The 18964-nt window shown below is 34.0% G+C and overlaps 1 protein-coding gene across 8 annotated transcripts in view; it reads left to right on the top strand.

Annotated features, from left to right (window-relative positions):
* Positions 1-18964, top strand: part of LOC106884332 (glycine receptor subunit alpha-2) — a 205469-nt gene that overhangs the window by 184041 nt on the left and 2464 nt on the right. For all 8 annotated transcript variants that reach the window (XM_052972553.2, XM_089361978.1, XM_052972552.2 and 5 more), the window contains 3 exons: positions 15254-15385; positions 17082-17470; positions 18612-18644. In XM_052972553.2, the coding sequence (XP_052828513.1) occupies positions 15254-15385; positions 17082-17470; positions 18612-18644 (554 nt within the window). The remainder of the gene's footprint in view (positions 1-15253; positions 15386-17081; positions 17471-18611; positions 18645-18964) is intronic.

Here is an 18964-nt window from a genome sequence, read left to right as displayed (position 1 = left end):
GTTTTCGCTTTGAATAGAAGCGTCTACAACACTGCTGATGCAAACATTCCTGGTATGAGTTTACAATTTTTTAGTCTTAACATCAAACCGGATCATTGATTGTAACTGCTGGAATATCTCGACTATCCCTTCATTTAATCGGAGTGTGCACGAGGTAAACACCAACAAACGCAACACCTGTGTGCGGTTGCAAGTACGTGTAACGTTCCTTTCCAAATAAATTCAGTTTTCAGAAAGAGGCATCTATCACTCACTGGATATTTTATTTCAGCTTACAGGCTTTACTTGCGAGTTGATCCTTTGTCCAAATTTTGACGTTTGAAATTTGTTATTTGTCTTGTAATATGCACAGATTCGAAATCATACATTCTAAAGATGACCTCGTGCACTTAATGATTAAAAAAATAAAAATGCTATAGCCCTTCACGACAATATTCAGCAGACAGCAGCAGGACAATTGTCTGATTAACGAATGACTCGATAACTTGCGATCGCAAATGTTTCGTTAATTATGCCACTGCTGTGTCGGAAGATCTCATATATTATCTTCCTACAGAACATAGTTTCACCAGACTGACTACTACCACTACTACTACTACTACTACTACTACTACTACTACTACTACTACTGCTGCTGCTGCTGCTGCTGCTACTACTGCTGCTGCTGCTGTATTTGCGCGAAATACTGTAAAAGAGACTGCTGTAACTCAATGGGTTATCAGACACAAACATTCACATACACAAACACACACACACACACACACACACACACACACACACACACACACACACACACACACACAAATGGTACACAAACGCATAAATTATAGAGACAGGCGTATGTTTTTGTTGCCTAACGTCTAATTTGTCTTTAAACCTAATGTGTGTGTGTGTGTGTGTAGATTGGTGAAATGAAAGCTTGTTTTAAAAAGTGGAGGAAAAGTGCTCAATCAGGGACTGTACAAATGTTTATTAGGAGCCGAAGCATCTTGAATCGTAACCAGCTTTTCTGTATTCTATATATTATAAATTCTTTAATACATGGCTTCGTATGTCAGTGCAATAAGAGTGGTTATGTTAATGAATATTAACCCGTAATTAAGGTTAAGCAATTTATGCTTTCCCGACACTTTCAGCCACGACCTATTTCCAACTTTCCCCAATAACTGAAACCACATTTACATCTGCATGACTGGAGTGTTTTATGACACAACATGGCATTTAGAAATATAACAGCATTTCTTGTGATTGTATAACATGGAAATTTTAGTGCATTCCTGAAAATTTTAAATTCATTCCATATTCATTATGCTTTTTGGCAATGATATTTGATTAATATTTCACTATACAAATAGAACGATGTATTGATTTTGAAATAGCAAGGTGCTTCATGAGGTGTCAACATTTTCAACGAATTTTTTCAGACAGTTGCTAATTGTATGGTTACAAAGTATATTTGCATATTTTAGTGCTATTTTATACTTGTCACACAATACATCAATCTTATAGTATTTTCAAGCATTTGGTCTAATACAAGTGTGTGTATGTATGTATATATATATATATATATATATATATGCATAGATATACATACACGCACACACGCGCGCATATATAGATAGATGCATACATACACACACATACATACACACACATACATACACATGCACACACACATGCACACACATACATACATACATACATACATACGTACGTACATACATACATACATACATACATACATACATACATAATACAAACATTTATACATATATACATAAACACATACATACATACACATACATGCATAGAGGCAATCTATCTGAAACTGCTCGACACACTTGCCTCATGCAATAATTTATGGCAGTTTTCGCTATGGCAGCGAACTTCAAGTGATACATCGAAGATTTTTATTCTTGATAGTGAATAATGCTAGGTAAAATTCAGGAAAGTAGCCAGTAACTGGAACCAGACTGCTTGAAATGGCAAAATTATAGGAAACAAAATATTATATTACGATGCAATAAATGGCTTCCTCGTGCCCAATCCGCCAGTTCAAATACGGTACATAGATTTATGGCTTATACGAGTATTTCGTTCGCATGAAAATATAGATGATTACGTATATAATTATATAATATGCATTATAAATTATATAAATATTTATATATACATATACATAAACATGAGTATATCCATATTTATCTAGCTAGTTATCTCGGCTTCTTTCTTTCTCTTTCGTCATCTCCCTCCCCCTTTGTCTCTCTCTCTCACACACACACACATATATATATGTGTGTGTGTATACATATATGCATATATATATGTATCTATATCTCTCTCTCTCTCTCTCTCTATATATATATATATATATATATATATATATATATATGACATACAATTTACGTAATTATAATTTGCTACATAATCCTATTGCATAAGAATAGTACTTATTAAATTATATATATATATACATGTATGTATGCATACGTGGATACATATATACAAACATACATTCATACGCACATACGTACATATTAGGCAAATTTGCACAAAAACCTGGAAATACTCGGTTTCACGGACAAAGAGTAAAAGAAACTGACGTGGATTCGCCAAATCCAATCTGTTAGTGGCACAGTGAAGATTTTTAAAACATTCCAAAAGTTCTCCATGTGAGATTCTTACGTGAATAGATACACACATACTTGGGTGTATGCTTCGACAGGTGAACCAATACACCAATTCAATCACGTATTTACTAACACCGGGAACTCCCTTAAATTAAAAGGTCTTGTCGCTTTGTCAGCGACCCGCTTGAATTCTATCAAGAACAAATCTTATACACATACATATATACATTTTAAAATCTATTTGAACATATTCAAATATTCTTTTCTATTCTGGACACAAGTCCTGAAAGTCTGTGGAAGGGTGCTAGTCGATTAGATCGACCCCAGTAAGCAACTGGTACTTAATTCATCGACTCCGAAAGGATGAACGGCAAAGTTGACCTCGGCGGAATTTGAACTCAGAACGTAAAGACAAACGAAATGCCGCCAAGCATTTCGCCCGGCGTGCTAACGACTCTGCCAGCTCGCCGCCCTGAACGTATTTGAATATTAAACTGTGTGCGTGCGTGTTTTGTCGGTGTTCAGTATATGCATGAAAACATACGAAAGAAAGGCTGTATCATGACAGTAAGAGAAAGGTATAGTCTGTAAGCATCATGGGATGGAAACAAATAAGCTCAGTCTTTTCTACGCGGCACATGGCTAACAGACCAACCAAATATTATGTTGTGTTGACGCCCCGAGGCGAAGAAGTAGGATCTCCCAAGACATATAAATAGAGGTAGTCTGGCCGTGGTAGGTGTGTTGAGTAGCAGTCGAGTAGCTGTTGAGTAGCAGTCGAGTAGCAGTTGTGTAGCGGTTGAGTAGGGATCATCAGAGGGTGTTAGATAGTAGTAGCTTGAGAATGACATATTAGATCCTGTCTCCAATGATGCTTCCCATCTCTGTTCTCACGTAACATCCCATCTCTCTCGATATGGATATGCATCACTGCGCATACACGCACACACGATCGCGCATGTTTTATTTGACACGACAAAATTTTCATAAAAGAGACATGAAATTTTATCGAATAATACCTTTAGCATTGATAAAAAGAAAAGTCAGAAAAAACAGGTAAACTTTTTTTAAGCCCGTCACAAATATTCGAAGTATTTAACAAACAAATAATAGGGATGATTATTCTTAGAATAAGAAAATAGGATTCTTTCCTCTAATGGAGTTGCAGTGTAAAAGTTCTGGAACGGTTTCGGGAGGTCCATGATAAACAGAGCAGTAAATTCATTCCGTTTGACCTCCCTGAATTTCTTAAATTATTCTCTTAAAATTTTCCCCGAAACTCATAAATACATTAAATCTCCAGAAATTTTACTGTGTAGAGCTATTCCTCATGTAAAACCCTCATTCATTCCACCAGCAGTTTCAACATTAAACGACTATCAAGCACAATTATCTCGAATCATACGCCCCTATACGCAAATGTATCAATCGGTTAAATTACTCTCTTGGTGGTGATTTTCTGGCAAAATTACATGTATATTGCGATAAGATGGAACTTGGTGATAACATTAGAGCAAAATCTTAGCCTGCAATGAACGAACAATTTGAAACGCGGATTTCTCAGCAAATGCATTTCTTTCGTGACTCTGAAAAGACCTTTGCTACTGCTTTCTTGAAATATATTTGGTATTTGAGTAACCTATGCCAGCATAACTTTTAATTGTTTCAGATTGCATTCATACTGGGGCACCAACTTCAAGGAATTTAGTCGAATGAATTGATCCAGGATTTATGTTTTTAATGCCTGGTACTTACTTTATCGTTGTCTTTTGCCGAACTGCTATGTTGCTTACACGTAAACTCACCAATGCCCGTTGTCTAGCGGTAGTGGGAGACAGAACAAGAGACAAAGTCACTCTGTTACACACACACAGACGCACATACACACATACACACACACACAAACACACATATATACGTATATATATATATATATATATATATATATATATATATATATATATATATATATATATATATATATATACGACGGACTTCTTTCAGTTTCCGCCTACCAAATCCATTCACAAAGCTTTGGTCGGCACGAGGCTATAGTAGAAGACACTTGCCCAAGGTGCCACGCAGTGGGACCGAACCCGGAACCATGTGGTTGATAAACAAGCCGCATTACAACACACCACATGGCGATAATCGAAATTCTCTTCCTCCCTTTTCTTACAATATATATATATATATATATATATATATATATATATATATATATATATATATACATACAAAGCTTTGGTATGCCTGAGGCTACAGCAGAAGACAATTACCTAAAGTTCCACGTAGTGAGACTGAACTCGGAACCATGTTGTTGGGAAGCAAACTTCTTACCACACAACAAGCCATACCTGCAGCTATCTTCATCGAATCGCCGCAGTCAATTGCGCTCACCTGAACGGTTGCTTATTTTGTCCCAAAATACTTATGATTTGAAATTTAAGACTTCATCATTTCTAACCTTATACACACGCTTCTAACTAATACCATTTGGCCCATGAATAATTTTATTACAGTAAATGTATACTGGGTGATTTCTCTTATATTCATCTCCCTCGTTCGAAGATCGGAAGCAGGGTATCGAGTATAAAAGTTTGTGAAGTTTTGAGTTTCCAATAAATTCGATAAAAATAAATTTACTTTCTGTGTTGAGCACCTTTATTTCTGCCTTTTTGCACACTATTTGTATTCATATATATTCTCCGCCTCTCGTTCAAACACACGTCTGTATCTGGGGTTTTAAGCGTGTTTACATACATTTGTACGTGTGTGTGTGTTTCTATTGAGCTTTTCCTCACGGCGTGAAATTTACTTTCTAAAGTTACATATAGTTTCACAAGCAGAATAAATTAAGAATGTACAAATATGTTGTACATTTATGAGGCTGTATGCAATTCATTTCAGACATAAATAGCATTTTAGTGAATAAAATTGAAAAGACCTATTATATAGGTGGATGTAGAAGTACAAGTAATTCGTAATGAAAACAGCTAATCTATGAATACATACATATATGCACGCATACATATATATATATATATATATATATATATATATATATATATATATATATATATATATATATATATGTGTGTGTGTATACATATATATATATTACCTATCAATTTATATGTATACATACCTGTACTTATATGTATGTATGTATGTATGTGTGTGCGTGTGTGTGTGTGCATCTGTTAATATGTGGATAAGTTTATTGTGTAATATACATGAACATATGCATGTATATTAACACGCATGAACAAATACACAGACACACTAATACACACTTGAATATAAGTGTGTGTTTCCTACGCCTTGTGTACATGCGTTAGTATAGTTATATTGAAACTTTTACTAACAAAGTTACTTTCAATTTACTAATATGATTCAGATCTATCGGTCAATCGTAGAATCACTAAACACCAGACAAAACATTCTACAGCGTTGATGTTGTTGTTGTCTGTCCTTATCGAGTAGACCTACGATCAAAGTTTTTTTTTTTCCAGTCATAAAAGCGTCTTTTTTGGGAAGGGTTACAGCTAGCCGTCACTTGCGAGCGAGTAAGGTTTAGTAACTCATAACATATCTACAGTTAATTGTTTTAGGTTTCGATGCACTTGAAAACAGTAATAGATACCTTCGTGACATCGTCACCTTTGATGCAACGGAATACCTAAGAGATGACAGCTGAGGAGAGAGAGAGAGAGGGGGGGAGGGGGGATTTCAGTGGAACCCAAGTGTTATACCTCACAGCTGAGTAAACCAGAACAACGAATGCCTGGTCCTGGGTAGCGATGATTAGGCTTTTAGCATTCTTTTTTAGGTTACCCTTGTTAAGCCGCGTCCATGATTCTTCCTGGTCTTTTAATTTATTGGTTTCACGGTCAAACTGACCATGTAATTCCATGCGGAGTAGGGTTTCTTCTCTCTCGTTGGCTGTTCTTGATCGGAATTCATGAGCACTCCCAAGTCCATTTTTGTTAAATCCTTCTGCATTAGCAGCATACTGTAGAAGGTATTGTTTGCTGTTTACCAAATATTCTACCATATTTCTTCTTTCACTGTTGACGCACTCCCGTGCGCTAATCAGCCCACGTACACCTTTACCCCTCTCCATCTACAGCTTGTGTACATTCGCCTTAGGATGGAGGGCATCATACATTGTCGTTGTCTTTTGGGTAGTGTGATCGAGTTGGTTAATCTCCGCTTGTGTCCATATCAGGATGGATGCACTACAGCGGACTATAGCAACCGCCCATATGGTGATGGCAGTCACAAGGTTCTTTGAGTTGAGTTTTGATTTCAAGAGAAGTTTAAGTTTATGTGTGTGTGTGTGTGTGTGTGTGTGTGTGTGTGTGTGTGTGTGTGTGTGTGTGTGTGTGTGTGTGTGTGTGTAATTGTACGTGTGCATCATACAAATTCTAAAGTGAGCTGGTGAAGCTCAAGACCAATTTCCTAATTCAGCTTGTATACTCGACTGAGTCGAACTGAATAATTTATCATTTTAACAATGATAAATTATACATCGTAATTTTGTTTCCATAATGTAACTATTCCAACGTGAAAGTCAACTTCAAATGCTGCCTAATGTCAAATTGCGCATGACTATTACAAACGCCATGTCAGAGTTTAATCGTTGGTAAGTTTGTCATAAGAGCGTAAAATGACTTGTAGATGCCAACTTTGTGTATAGACTCCTGTAAGTGCTTCGTCTTTACACATGTCCACGCAAACAATACACCTACATCTGTCCAGGCATACGCCGTTCGGAAAAATAATCTCCCCCCTCTCTCTCTCTGTATATATTATTATTCGACATCGCATGTATGATCATTGGAGAGAAAAGGGATTGTTTCAACTCACTGAACAGAGACTATGTGATCAAGCTAGAGCAATAAGAAAAAATTGTTGGTTCACAGAAGTAGAGCTCGAAGCTATCAAAAGATGGGTCTTGGAAAATAGCAGCAGAGATAACAATGAAAATACAGTTCTTACTAATAAGAGTAATCTCATAGCACATTAAAGGAGCAGTGGTAGTTTACTTGATGAGAGACATATAGATGATCTAAAAGAAGACAATAAAACTAATGGTGACATGACAGATGAACAAAAGGCAATCTACGAAAGAATATCACACACACACACACACACACACACACACACACACACACACACACACACACACACACACACACACTGTAGTAGAGTATAGCTTCGAAATAGAATTCTCTTTAAGCTCTAGTAATTTATTCATTTTCGTAGCTGCCAAAAATGTGTTATATATGCAAATTGGTCTACCCAGTTTAATTTAGCGCTTAATAATAGTTCGTGTATAAGCCGGGTCACCGTAGAGAAATCAAAGTGTGGCTAATGAAATCGCAATATAAGTTCAAAATTAGTCCGGCTTATTGCTCTATATCTTTCGACAAATACAGTGTGTGAGAAAACAAGATATTTACTTGTGTTTTTCATGTATACTGTAGATAAAAAGTCTATGGATATATTATGTACAATAGTACAGAATCAAAATCTTTATGCCTTAAATATATATTTTAAAATACTTATATATAATAATGTGTATAAATACTTATAAGTATGCCACTCGTAACTTCTAATTTGTCGCTCCGAATTGAGCGTTGAACTCGTTTCTTTAGGAAAAGAAGCCTGCCCTACAAATATTATTGAGGACATCACATTACTCTCATTTTATTAGTGATCCCAGTTGTTAATGCAGTTTCGGAACATGCATTTAATGGAAGGGTATTTCACCGAAGAAAAATAATTTCTCTCATATGTGCTCTTCCGCTTTATCCAGTCGTAGTTATTCTAACTCCATTTTTCTTATCACTTTTCAGTGGAGAGGACAAATGTTTATTTTGTCAAAAGTAATTTGGATCTTGAAATTGTCTGATATGAATAAAGACTCTTGAGAATATAAGCTATTGCATTCAGGATACAATATTTGCATTTCATTCGCTCAAGAATTTAAAATTGGATACATGCTTGTTCATGTATAGATGAAAGATCTCCAAAATTGTAAATGAGCGTTGAAATGAATCTTTTATATACATACAGGTATACATACATACATACATACATACATACAAATATACATACATACATACAAACATACATACATACATACATACATACTTACATATATATATGTGTGTGTGTGTGTGTGTGTGTGTATAAACACACGCACACATATACATATATATATGTAAGTATGCGTGTACATACATATACATGGATGCATGTATGCAACGGGCTTCTTTCAGCCTGCATCTACCAGTCAGTCACAGGGCTTTGGTGGCCCGGCTGTATAGCAGACGACACTTGTCCAAGCTGCTATGCATTGGGACTGCGTTTCAACTCAGAGGTTGCCGAACAAAGTTTTTACCACACAGCCACGCTTGTACCTACACACACACACACACACACACGCGCACACGTACACAGACACGTATAATGCACAATTGACAGGTGTGTGTGTGGTAAGTAGCTTGCTTACCAACCACGTGGTTCCAGGTTCAGTCCAACTGCGTGGCACCTTGGGCAAGTGTTTTCTACTATAGCCTCGGGCCGACCTTGTGAGTGGATTTGGTTGACGGAAACTGAAAGAAGCCCGTCGTATATATATATATATATATATATATATATATATATATATATATATATATATATATATATATTTATATATATATATATATATCTGTGTGTGTGTGTGTGTGTGTGCATGTGTGTGTGTGTGCGTGTGTGTGTGTGTGTGAGTGTTTGTCCCCCGAACATCGCTTGACAACCGACGCTGGTGTGTTTTCGTCCCTGTCGTATATATATATATATATATATATATGTTGATAGCCGATTCTGGTGTGTGTACATCACTGTGACTTAACGGTTCGGCAAAAGCGACCGATAGAATAAGTACTAAGCTCACAAAGAATAAGCCCTGGGGTCGATTTACTCGACTAAAGGTGCTCCAGCATGGCCGCAGTCAAATGACTGAAACAAGTAAGTAAAGAACATACAGACACACACACATGAATGCATACGTTTGTGCGGTTCGTAATTTACTCTGAAAAGGCAGCAAATAAAGTCATTCTTTTCTCCTAGTCACGAGAATTTATCATCGAATATTCTTTATTGTCAGAGGAGACTGAAATAATTCAGTTGGTAACTAAGTAACGCTGTTTCAGAGTCAACAAGAGTCAAGTAGCACTTCTTTCCTTGCTCTTTGTCTCTCTGCAATCTTAATGTACTTCACTGCAAAAGTCTGGTGCTGTCGGGTAAGAGCAATAATAGCAGAATTACATATTGTGTTGCTTTTTTTGTTCCTTTAATTGCGCACGCATACACGCATATATATATATATATATATATATATATATATATATATATATATATATATATATATATATATATATATATATATATATATATATATATACATATATATATATATATATATATATATATATATATATATATATATATTTATTTATATATATATATGTGTGTGTATATATGTATATATATATGTGTGTGTGTATATGTATCTGCATACATAGATACATACATACATGCATGCATATATATTGATATATACATATATGTGTATATATGTATATATGTATATATGTATATATATGTGTGTGTGCATACATACATATATATGTGGGTATAAATATATCTATATATATATACATTGCTGTTGGATGTAAAGCACCATATATATATATATATATATTTATACCCACATATATATCTATATATTTATATATATATATGTATATATATATATATATATGTATATATGCATGTATATATATATATATATATATATATATATATATATATATATATATATATATATATATATGTATGTATATATGCATGTATGTATGTTTGTATATATAAGTAGCCTACACTATTCTATCATATTGCAGCCACCAGCCACCAACAAAAGAGAGCAGACTAAAGTAGATACACAGCGCAAAATTATTAAAAAAAAAAAAAAACACCAAAATAATGTAGCAAAGAGAATAATAAAAAGAAAGCATGTGAAAAAAAAACAAAAAAACTCATATATACATAGATATAAAATGTTTGTATTGTTAATGTCAGCTTGGAATACAATGGATGATGGTAAATACTAGAAAGAATCCAAAGTATATAGTGATATTTTATATGTTCGATATAGATCATTCCATATCATTTATTGATTCAAACAGAAATATATATAGTTGATACAAGACTAGAAATGTGGTTTATTGCTAGTTTATTGTTGAATTATGAAATTCGATATAGAAGGTATATAATATTTTGGTTTAAGATCGCGTATTACTCGAATTGGCTACGTTTGCCTCGTATAAATATAGTATAAAAAACATTCATAATGGTTGGTGTGCGTTAAGACCAATAACTTCGTATCATATCAAGCTTGTGAAGTCACTAGCGTTGGTTTCAATTTCAGCCATCTAATGGAATGGCCCAAGTGGCACTACTCCTGATATATTGGGGGAACCACTAAGGGGCTGAGCAGGTAGAATCGTTAGCACCTTAGGCATTTCGTCCGTCCTGGAGTTCAAAATCCGCCAAGGTCGACTTTGCTTTAATTTTCTGGGGAAGATAATATAAGTACCAGTTGAGCACTGGGGTCAATGCATTCCACTGGCCCCTTCCCACCAACTGGCCTGTGCTAGAGTTTAGAACCTGGGGGTCACTGCTCTCTTCTGATGATCCTTCTAAGTCCTTGTGTATTGTAAAAGTGAAACGAAAGTAAAAAATCAATCCCAGAATTTAATTTATAAAGTCTGGTAATTGCTCTATCGGTTTTATTTGATGGTTCACTCTGTTTTGGGGACATAAACAAGCCAGTACCGGTTGTGTGGCGGTGGTGGTGTCGAAAATACTTCTTATTTGGTTATAGGTTGTGATCTCAGTTTGTCTGCAATTTCTGATGATGGTGATGATTAATTTGCAATTAATAATTGTATCCTGTAATGACGATGATGTAGACGATTATTATCGTAATGATAAAAAAAAATGATGAAACGATGAGAGATGATTGCGTAGATCTTGCGGAAGATAAGAGAAACCAAACTTGATAAAGATTAAGATGTTAATTGTTGTGGTCTTTATAGAAACTACTGTGTTACTATGGTGACGATATTAATAAACTAATAAATCAGTCGCGTGACATAATCTGAAATGTTTTGTTTCAGTGCCATGGAGGTGTCATATTACAAGCACCATCTCTAATTTATAATGCAAGCAGCGTGTAACAAATAATACAAAAGCGCGTGCGCAAACACACACACACACACACACACACACATATATATGTATATATATATATGTATATATATGTGTATATATGTACATATGTATGCACTTATGTAGATATATATATGCACATATATATAATACAGACAGCGTGTAACGAAGAAATACAAATATACGTACGTACACACACATACAAACATACATATGTATACATGTATATATATAATACACACACACACACACACACACACACACACACACACACACATATATATATATATATATATATATATATATATATATATATATATATATATACGTATATATATACGTATGTATATATATATAAATACGTATATATATATATATATATATATATATATATATATATATATATATACATATATATATATATATATATATATATATATATATATATATATATATATATATATATATATATATATATATATATATATATATACATATATATATATATATATTTATCATTATAAATATACAGGGATTAGCAATTGAGTTGCTTCTCCAACATACTGAAAATTTAGAAGTAGCAGTCAAAGAACTACTGATTCCAAACTATATATATATATATATATATATATATATATATATATATATATATATATATATATATATATATATATATATATATATATATATATATATATATATATATATATATATATATATATATGACAATGCGAAAATGGAGAATATGCGGTATCCATCGACTTGCAGACAGTGTATTCCGTTGAATTAATTAATTTATTTTGTAACTAAAATGACAATAACCACAATATACAGATGCTTATGACATACAATGTCATATTAACAATCAAGGTTACAAATATAAAGTACATTTAGCAATTTGAGAATATACAGAAACTTACAGCTGTTTCGGGCTAGCGTTGGCATGCCCCATTCTATCCCTATAGCTCCTGCGTACCGGAGTAATTAGCAGATAAATGTTGAAATGGGGGTACAGGCATCATTCGCTAGGCCTGTTCAGAGATTCACAAAAATTCAACACAATTATAAAGTAAAAAATAAAAATAAAAATAGAAATAAAAATAAAAGTAAAGTAAAAATAAATGAAAACGAAAATATAAAAATATAAGGCACAAAAAAGTCTACAAACAGTTTATAAAGTCATACAAATAGTTTTAGACACTCTAATACACATGTCTGTGTCTGTGTACATAACCATACTTAGATATCTATGGATTCAAGAGCATATATAGATTTGTACATATGTGTGTCCAGATGTACGTCAACAGTCACTGCCACCACATGTGAGGGGGAAATATACATACATATATATATATATATATATATATATATCCCCTCACACATACGTACATACATACATACATACATACATATATATATATATATATATATATATATATATATACATACGTACATACACACATATACGTACATATACACAAGGGAGTGTTACATGCAAAATATTAATAAGACGCTCGGAGAAGGAAAGAAAGAGTGGTTGTTTATACGTTTCTGGCAAAGCTCTTCTTCAGAAACAGGAGAAAGTCCAAAAGAAAAGAAAGAGGAGGAAAAATCGCCAACAGTCCACGTGTAGTTACGTGCATACATACATAATACATATAGGAAGGGACTTGGAAGACAAGAGTGCATTCTTTATAGAATGGAAATTAAGAATGCTTCTGGCATGGTGTTGTTCTTTAGCGCCAGCTTTGCCATGAACATGCAATTCTCTGACGAAAATATATTGAAGCTTTCATTCTCGTTTTTTTTTTATATTCTGGACGACTTTGAGTAATATGGGATTTGAAGTACTTTTGTTGCGAATTCTTGTAAATCGAGCTACTTCGAAGCGGCGATTTTGATTATGATGATGATGATGTAGGCGATGATGATATTGGAGAATCACGTGATGATTAATGAATTTCAAATCTGTGAGTGAGAATTACGTTAAGGATACACGGTTTATGTTCTGCTGAACCGATTATGTTTCTTCTTTGGATGCGTAAAATAGATAATAATATGTTATAAGAGTTATGACAGGCAGGTTGCCCGTGAGTGATACTGGCAATATGTAATGCAGTAAAGTCTGCTGTACGGTTAGGCTAACTGCACTCCTATAATTTAGTTCTCTAAGGTATTTTTCGATGTTATTATTATTATTATTATTATTATTATTATTCAGGTCACTGCCTGGAATCGAATTCGGAGTACTGGCGTTAGTAGCCCGCACTCTTAACCACTACGCCATATGCCCGTGGGCATAAGAGCGCGGGCTACTAACGCCATGATAATAACAATAATAATAATAATAATAATAATAATAATAATAATATCAATTGAAAACCAGTGACGTAGCATATTGAAAAATCTGAAGATTCAGAAAAATTATATTACGTGCATGTATATGTATATATGTATGTGTGTGTATGTATGTATGTATACATATATATTATAAAGGTATATATATTCTATATGTATGTATATATATATATATATATATATTCTATATGTATATATATATATATATATTACATGTGTATACACACACACACATATATATTTACATATGTATATTTCTCGGTTAGTTGTTCATAAGTCCGAACAAAAGCGTATTCTAAACGGTTATTTTGAGCTGTAGTATTTTATGTAGTTGGTCATGGCTGGAGAGGAAGTCACTACTGGTTCAACGTCTGTTATTGCTCTTGCCAACAAATGGCGACACAGAGGAGCTTCTGGCGGGAGGCACATAAACTCTTTCCAAGCAGACGTAAGAATACAGGTTTAGACAACGAAGTTGTGAACAAAAAAGGAAAAAAGAAATCCATGACGAGATTGTTCGACCCGAAAGGGTTTTCGCTTCGGAGAATTTCTCTTTAAGTTTTCTTTTCACAACTACGCTGATCAAGATGACATTCTGTGTCGCCTCCGTTAGTAATGTGCTTCCGGTCAGCGTTATGTGCTTCCGGTCAGCTGGTCTGCTGAGTCGCCTATATTGATAAGAGTAATGATAGACGTGAAATCAATGGTAACTTTCTGACCGGGCATAAATAACCAAAGGCTTCATATTATATATATATATATATATATATATATATATATATATACACACACACTCATACATACATAGTTTCTTTCAAGTTTTCCTTTATTGCTTTTACATTCACAACAGATAATATCATTCGATTCTTCGGTTCATTACAATTCAATACACGCAAATATAAAAACATGGCTGTTTTGCGGCGTTCTCCATTTATACAATGTGACTTACGTAAACGTTTCTATTTTTTCTATTACAGTTGTATACACACCGGATAATGTTGTGTTTGAATGGGATGACGGTTCAGCCGTTACACACAACCGACAAATGGAGTTGTCTCAATTCACCATTTCTAATATTACATTTGGAGACTGTCATAGAGACTATGAAGGTTTGTTTTTATCTTCCATCTCCCACAAGTATTCGGTGGAATACCGACATTTACTCTCACACCCGCATGCGTGCGCGCACACACATATATGCATATATGTTAATATATATATATATATACACGTGCATATGTATACATATATATGTGTGTATGTGTTTGTGTATAAATGTATATATATATATATATATATATATATATATATATATATATATATATATATACACATGCATATATATATACATAGGTATATATACATATATGCGTGTTTGTGTTTGTGTATGTGTATAATTGCATATATATATATATAGGTGTGTGTGTGTGTCTGTGGCAACAGCTTTCCTTTCCAAATATTTTTTTAAAAACACAACCGTTTGTCACCGGATATGATTGGTTAATACCACAATCTTCTTTTTCATATTTCATTCTCATGATTATTTTTCTTTCCCTTTTTAGTAACAACAATATTCTACTGTCCATATTCTGATTCCAGTCTCTGGAATGTCAGAATGAATTCTAATCTTCTTGCTTTATTTGACGTTTTAAATGAATGATAGACGAGTCTTATGGGATTGTTGCTTTGTGATTTCTCTATTGAAAATTCCAACGAAAGACTATAGCTTCTGACGTTTTATAACGTTGGTGCCCGAAGTTAGCTGCGAAATATTTTATGCGAAAGCTAAGCATATATCTTCACATTATGATGTGTTAATCTATAATGTATATGATATTCTAGAGCGAACCGGTTTAAGTCCTCTTAAGCAAATTATATTTCTTCGATGTAAGTGTGTGAATAGTAAATCGTTTCTACTATAGGTACACCAGGCTACAAATTTGAAGGAAGGGAACTAAAATGTTACATCGACCCCAGTGCTCGACTGGTGATTATGTTACCGAGCCCGAAAGGATAAAATGCAGAGTCGATCTCTACGGGATTTGAACTCAGAATGGAAAGCCGAAAGAAATACGGCTAAGCATTTTGTCCAGCGTAGCAAACATTTGGTCAGCTCGTCACCTTATGTGTGTAACAGATCGTAAGATATTATAATAGACATTATAATATCTTTGTTGTGAGTGATACCGGTTTGATGAAATTCAGTAGAGGCTGTTATATGGCTGGATGTTTTCTCACTCATGCAGCACAACCATCAATTTAGTTCTCTTTCTCTCGTTCTCCTTCACTCTCCTTCTCTTTCCTCCTCTCTCTTTCTGTTTTGCAATTGATTTAATATAAATAAGCTAAATGCGCATAAGTGCTACATCAAGGTACACTTGGACACTTAACCAGTAGAAACACGTGTCGGAATGGAATATAGAGAAAATGTTTTAATAAATATATATATATATATATATATATATATATATATATATATATATATATATATATATATATATATATATATATATATATATATATATATATATACGCGTGTATGTGTGTGTGGAGGTATAAGTATATCTCAGTATCTACATATCTATATCTATCTCTTTATCAACACACACACACACACACACACACACACACACACACACACACACACACACACACACACACACATATATATATATATATATATATATATATCCATGTATGTGTGTGTACACACATATACATAACTGATTGCTTAGTCTCCCAATGTTTGTCCCTTATTCGTCTGTTATCCTCTGTTATTTTATCCTTTCTTTTTTTCTCTTGCAGAAAACAACTTTACTTGTATCTCAACCAGTTTCCATCTCCAACGGAAGTATGCCTATTACATGCTGCACGCTTACCTCCCCAGTACATTGATTGTGGTGATATCGTGGTTGTCGTTCTGGCTACCCACCGAATCCACCGCTGCCAGGATCTCACTCAGCAGCTTGACAATCCTAACAATGATTACCCAGAGACAGAGCAACAGCGGGGATCTACCCCCAGTCTCCTACATCAAAGCCATTGATATATGGACAGTGGCCTGCCTTCTTTTCGTCTTCGCTGCTTTTGTCGAGTATACGTTGGTTTGTTTCTTCTCTCGACAAGACTGTCACGTCCTTACCATCTCGTTGACGGGAGCCAAAGAATCGATTTTCGCCACTTCATCGAATCAGGTACGGTTTTCATATTTCTATTAACTTCATTCTTGAAAACGAACAATCTGGACTTTCTCTCCAGCCATAACCAACTACATAATAATAATAATAATAATAATAATAATAATAATAATAATAATAATAATAATAATAATAATGGCTTCAAATTTTGCCACAAGGAGACCAGCAATTTCGAGGAAGGGACTAAGTCGATGACATCAACCCCAGCACTCAAATGGTACATACTTTATCGACCACATAAGGATGAAAGGCAAAGTCGATCTTGGCGGAATTTGAACTGAGAACGCAAAGACGGACAAAATACCGCTAGGCATTTTGTCCGGTCTCTAAATAACTTGATCGATTTCTTGTCCGACAATGAATCTTTTCGACTTCATTTGATATAGACAATGAATAAGCACTTTTGTGAGAGCAGGAAGGACTCGATATGAAAATAATAATAATAATAATTATAATAATAATAATAATAATAATAATAATAATAATAATAATAATAATAATAACAATAATAATAATGAAATGATGATCACTGAAGTAATTAATCTATTTTGTTGTGACAAATAATTACAACTTATATTTTTGTCACAGTGTAGCTTGCTCTTAATCAATCAAGTGATCGGTTAATGAAGCAAAAATATCAAAGAAACATTCATTTGGTACGAAACAATAACTGGAACATCTCCACTAAATTGAGATATTAAAGAAGACAATGGAAACATTGGATAACGTCGATAATATTGTATAGATTTAGTACATTATAGATCATCGATATTTTGTCCAGTATGAACTGAATGTCTTCCCGCTATATCAAATTAGCTCGTCTTTTGTAAGAGAAAAAATCTTGGAGAGAAAAACGTATACGGCAATATGAATGCCTCACTGAATAGGCTTGAAACGAAGTATTTCACTCAATGTAAATGGTATCCCAACTAACAATCTAATGATATCGAATTTATTTGCTAACCATACGATACCATTTGTAAAATTTGTTAAAACTTGAGGCCTTAGAGCATAAGTTCTCAAATCCATATTGATGGTATTATTCTGTTATTATTGTCTGTTGTACATTTGGTTTCACACGTTATTGTCTCCTATTGTCGTTGTCATTCTACTGACTGCAGCTTTGATATCGTTTCAGAGTCCCAAAGACACAGATATAGGAATAACAAATGTAAGTAAAACACACTCGCTCCACAAACCATTGTCATTTCCTCATTCAACACGAGTCCCAAAACAATGAAAACGGTCTTAGAAATATGCTAATATTGAGGACGACCCGCATCGATCAAGATAAGTTGAAAAGCTGTCTAGCTGTGACATTGCCTGGTGTGCCTCGTTTTAAAAGTTTGGGATTTAATTTGATGAGGATTAGCTACAATATAACTCAAGCATTTGTGTAAATACTCCTTCCTTGCTTTCATATGTGGCAGCTGACCGAGTAAGCCGTATCTTTTGAAACCATCGTTGTTTTCTAACATTGGACAAGTCGCT

The sequence above is a fragment of the Octopus bimaculoides genome, chromosome 13 (assembly GCF_046866305.1).
Source record: "Octopus bimaculoides isolate indiv1 chromosome 13, ASM4686630v1, whole genome shotgun sequence".
NCBI classification, from domain to species: Eukaryota; Metazoa; Mollusca; class Cephalopoda; order Octopoda; family Octopodidae; genus Octopus; species Octopus bimaculoides.
The sequence above is the reverse complement of the archived record's forward strand: the minus strand, read 5'-3'. Positions and strand labels throughout refer to the sequence as shown.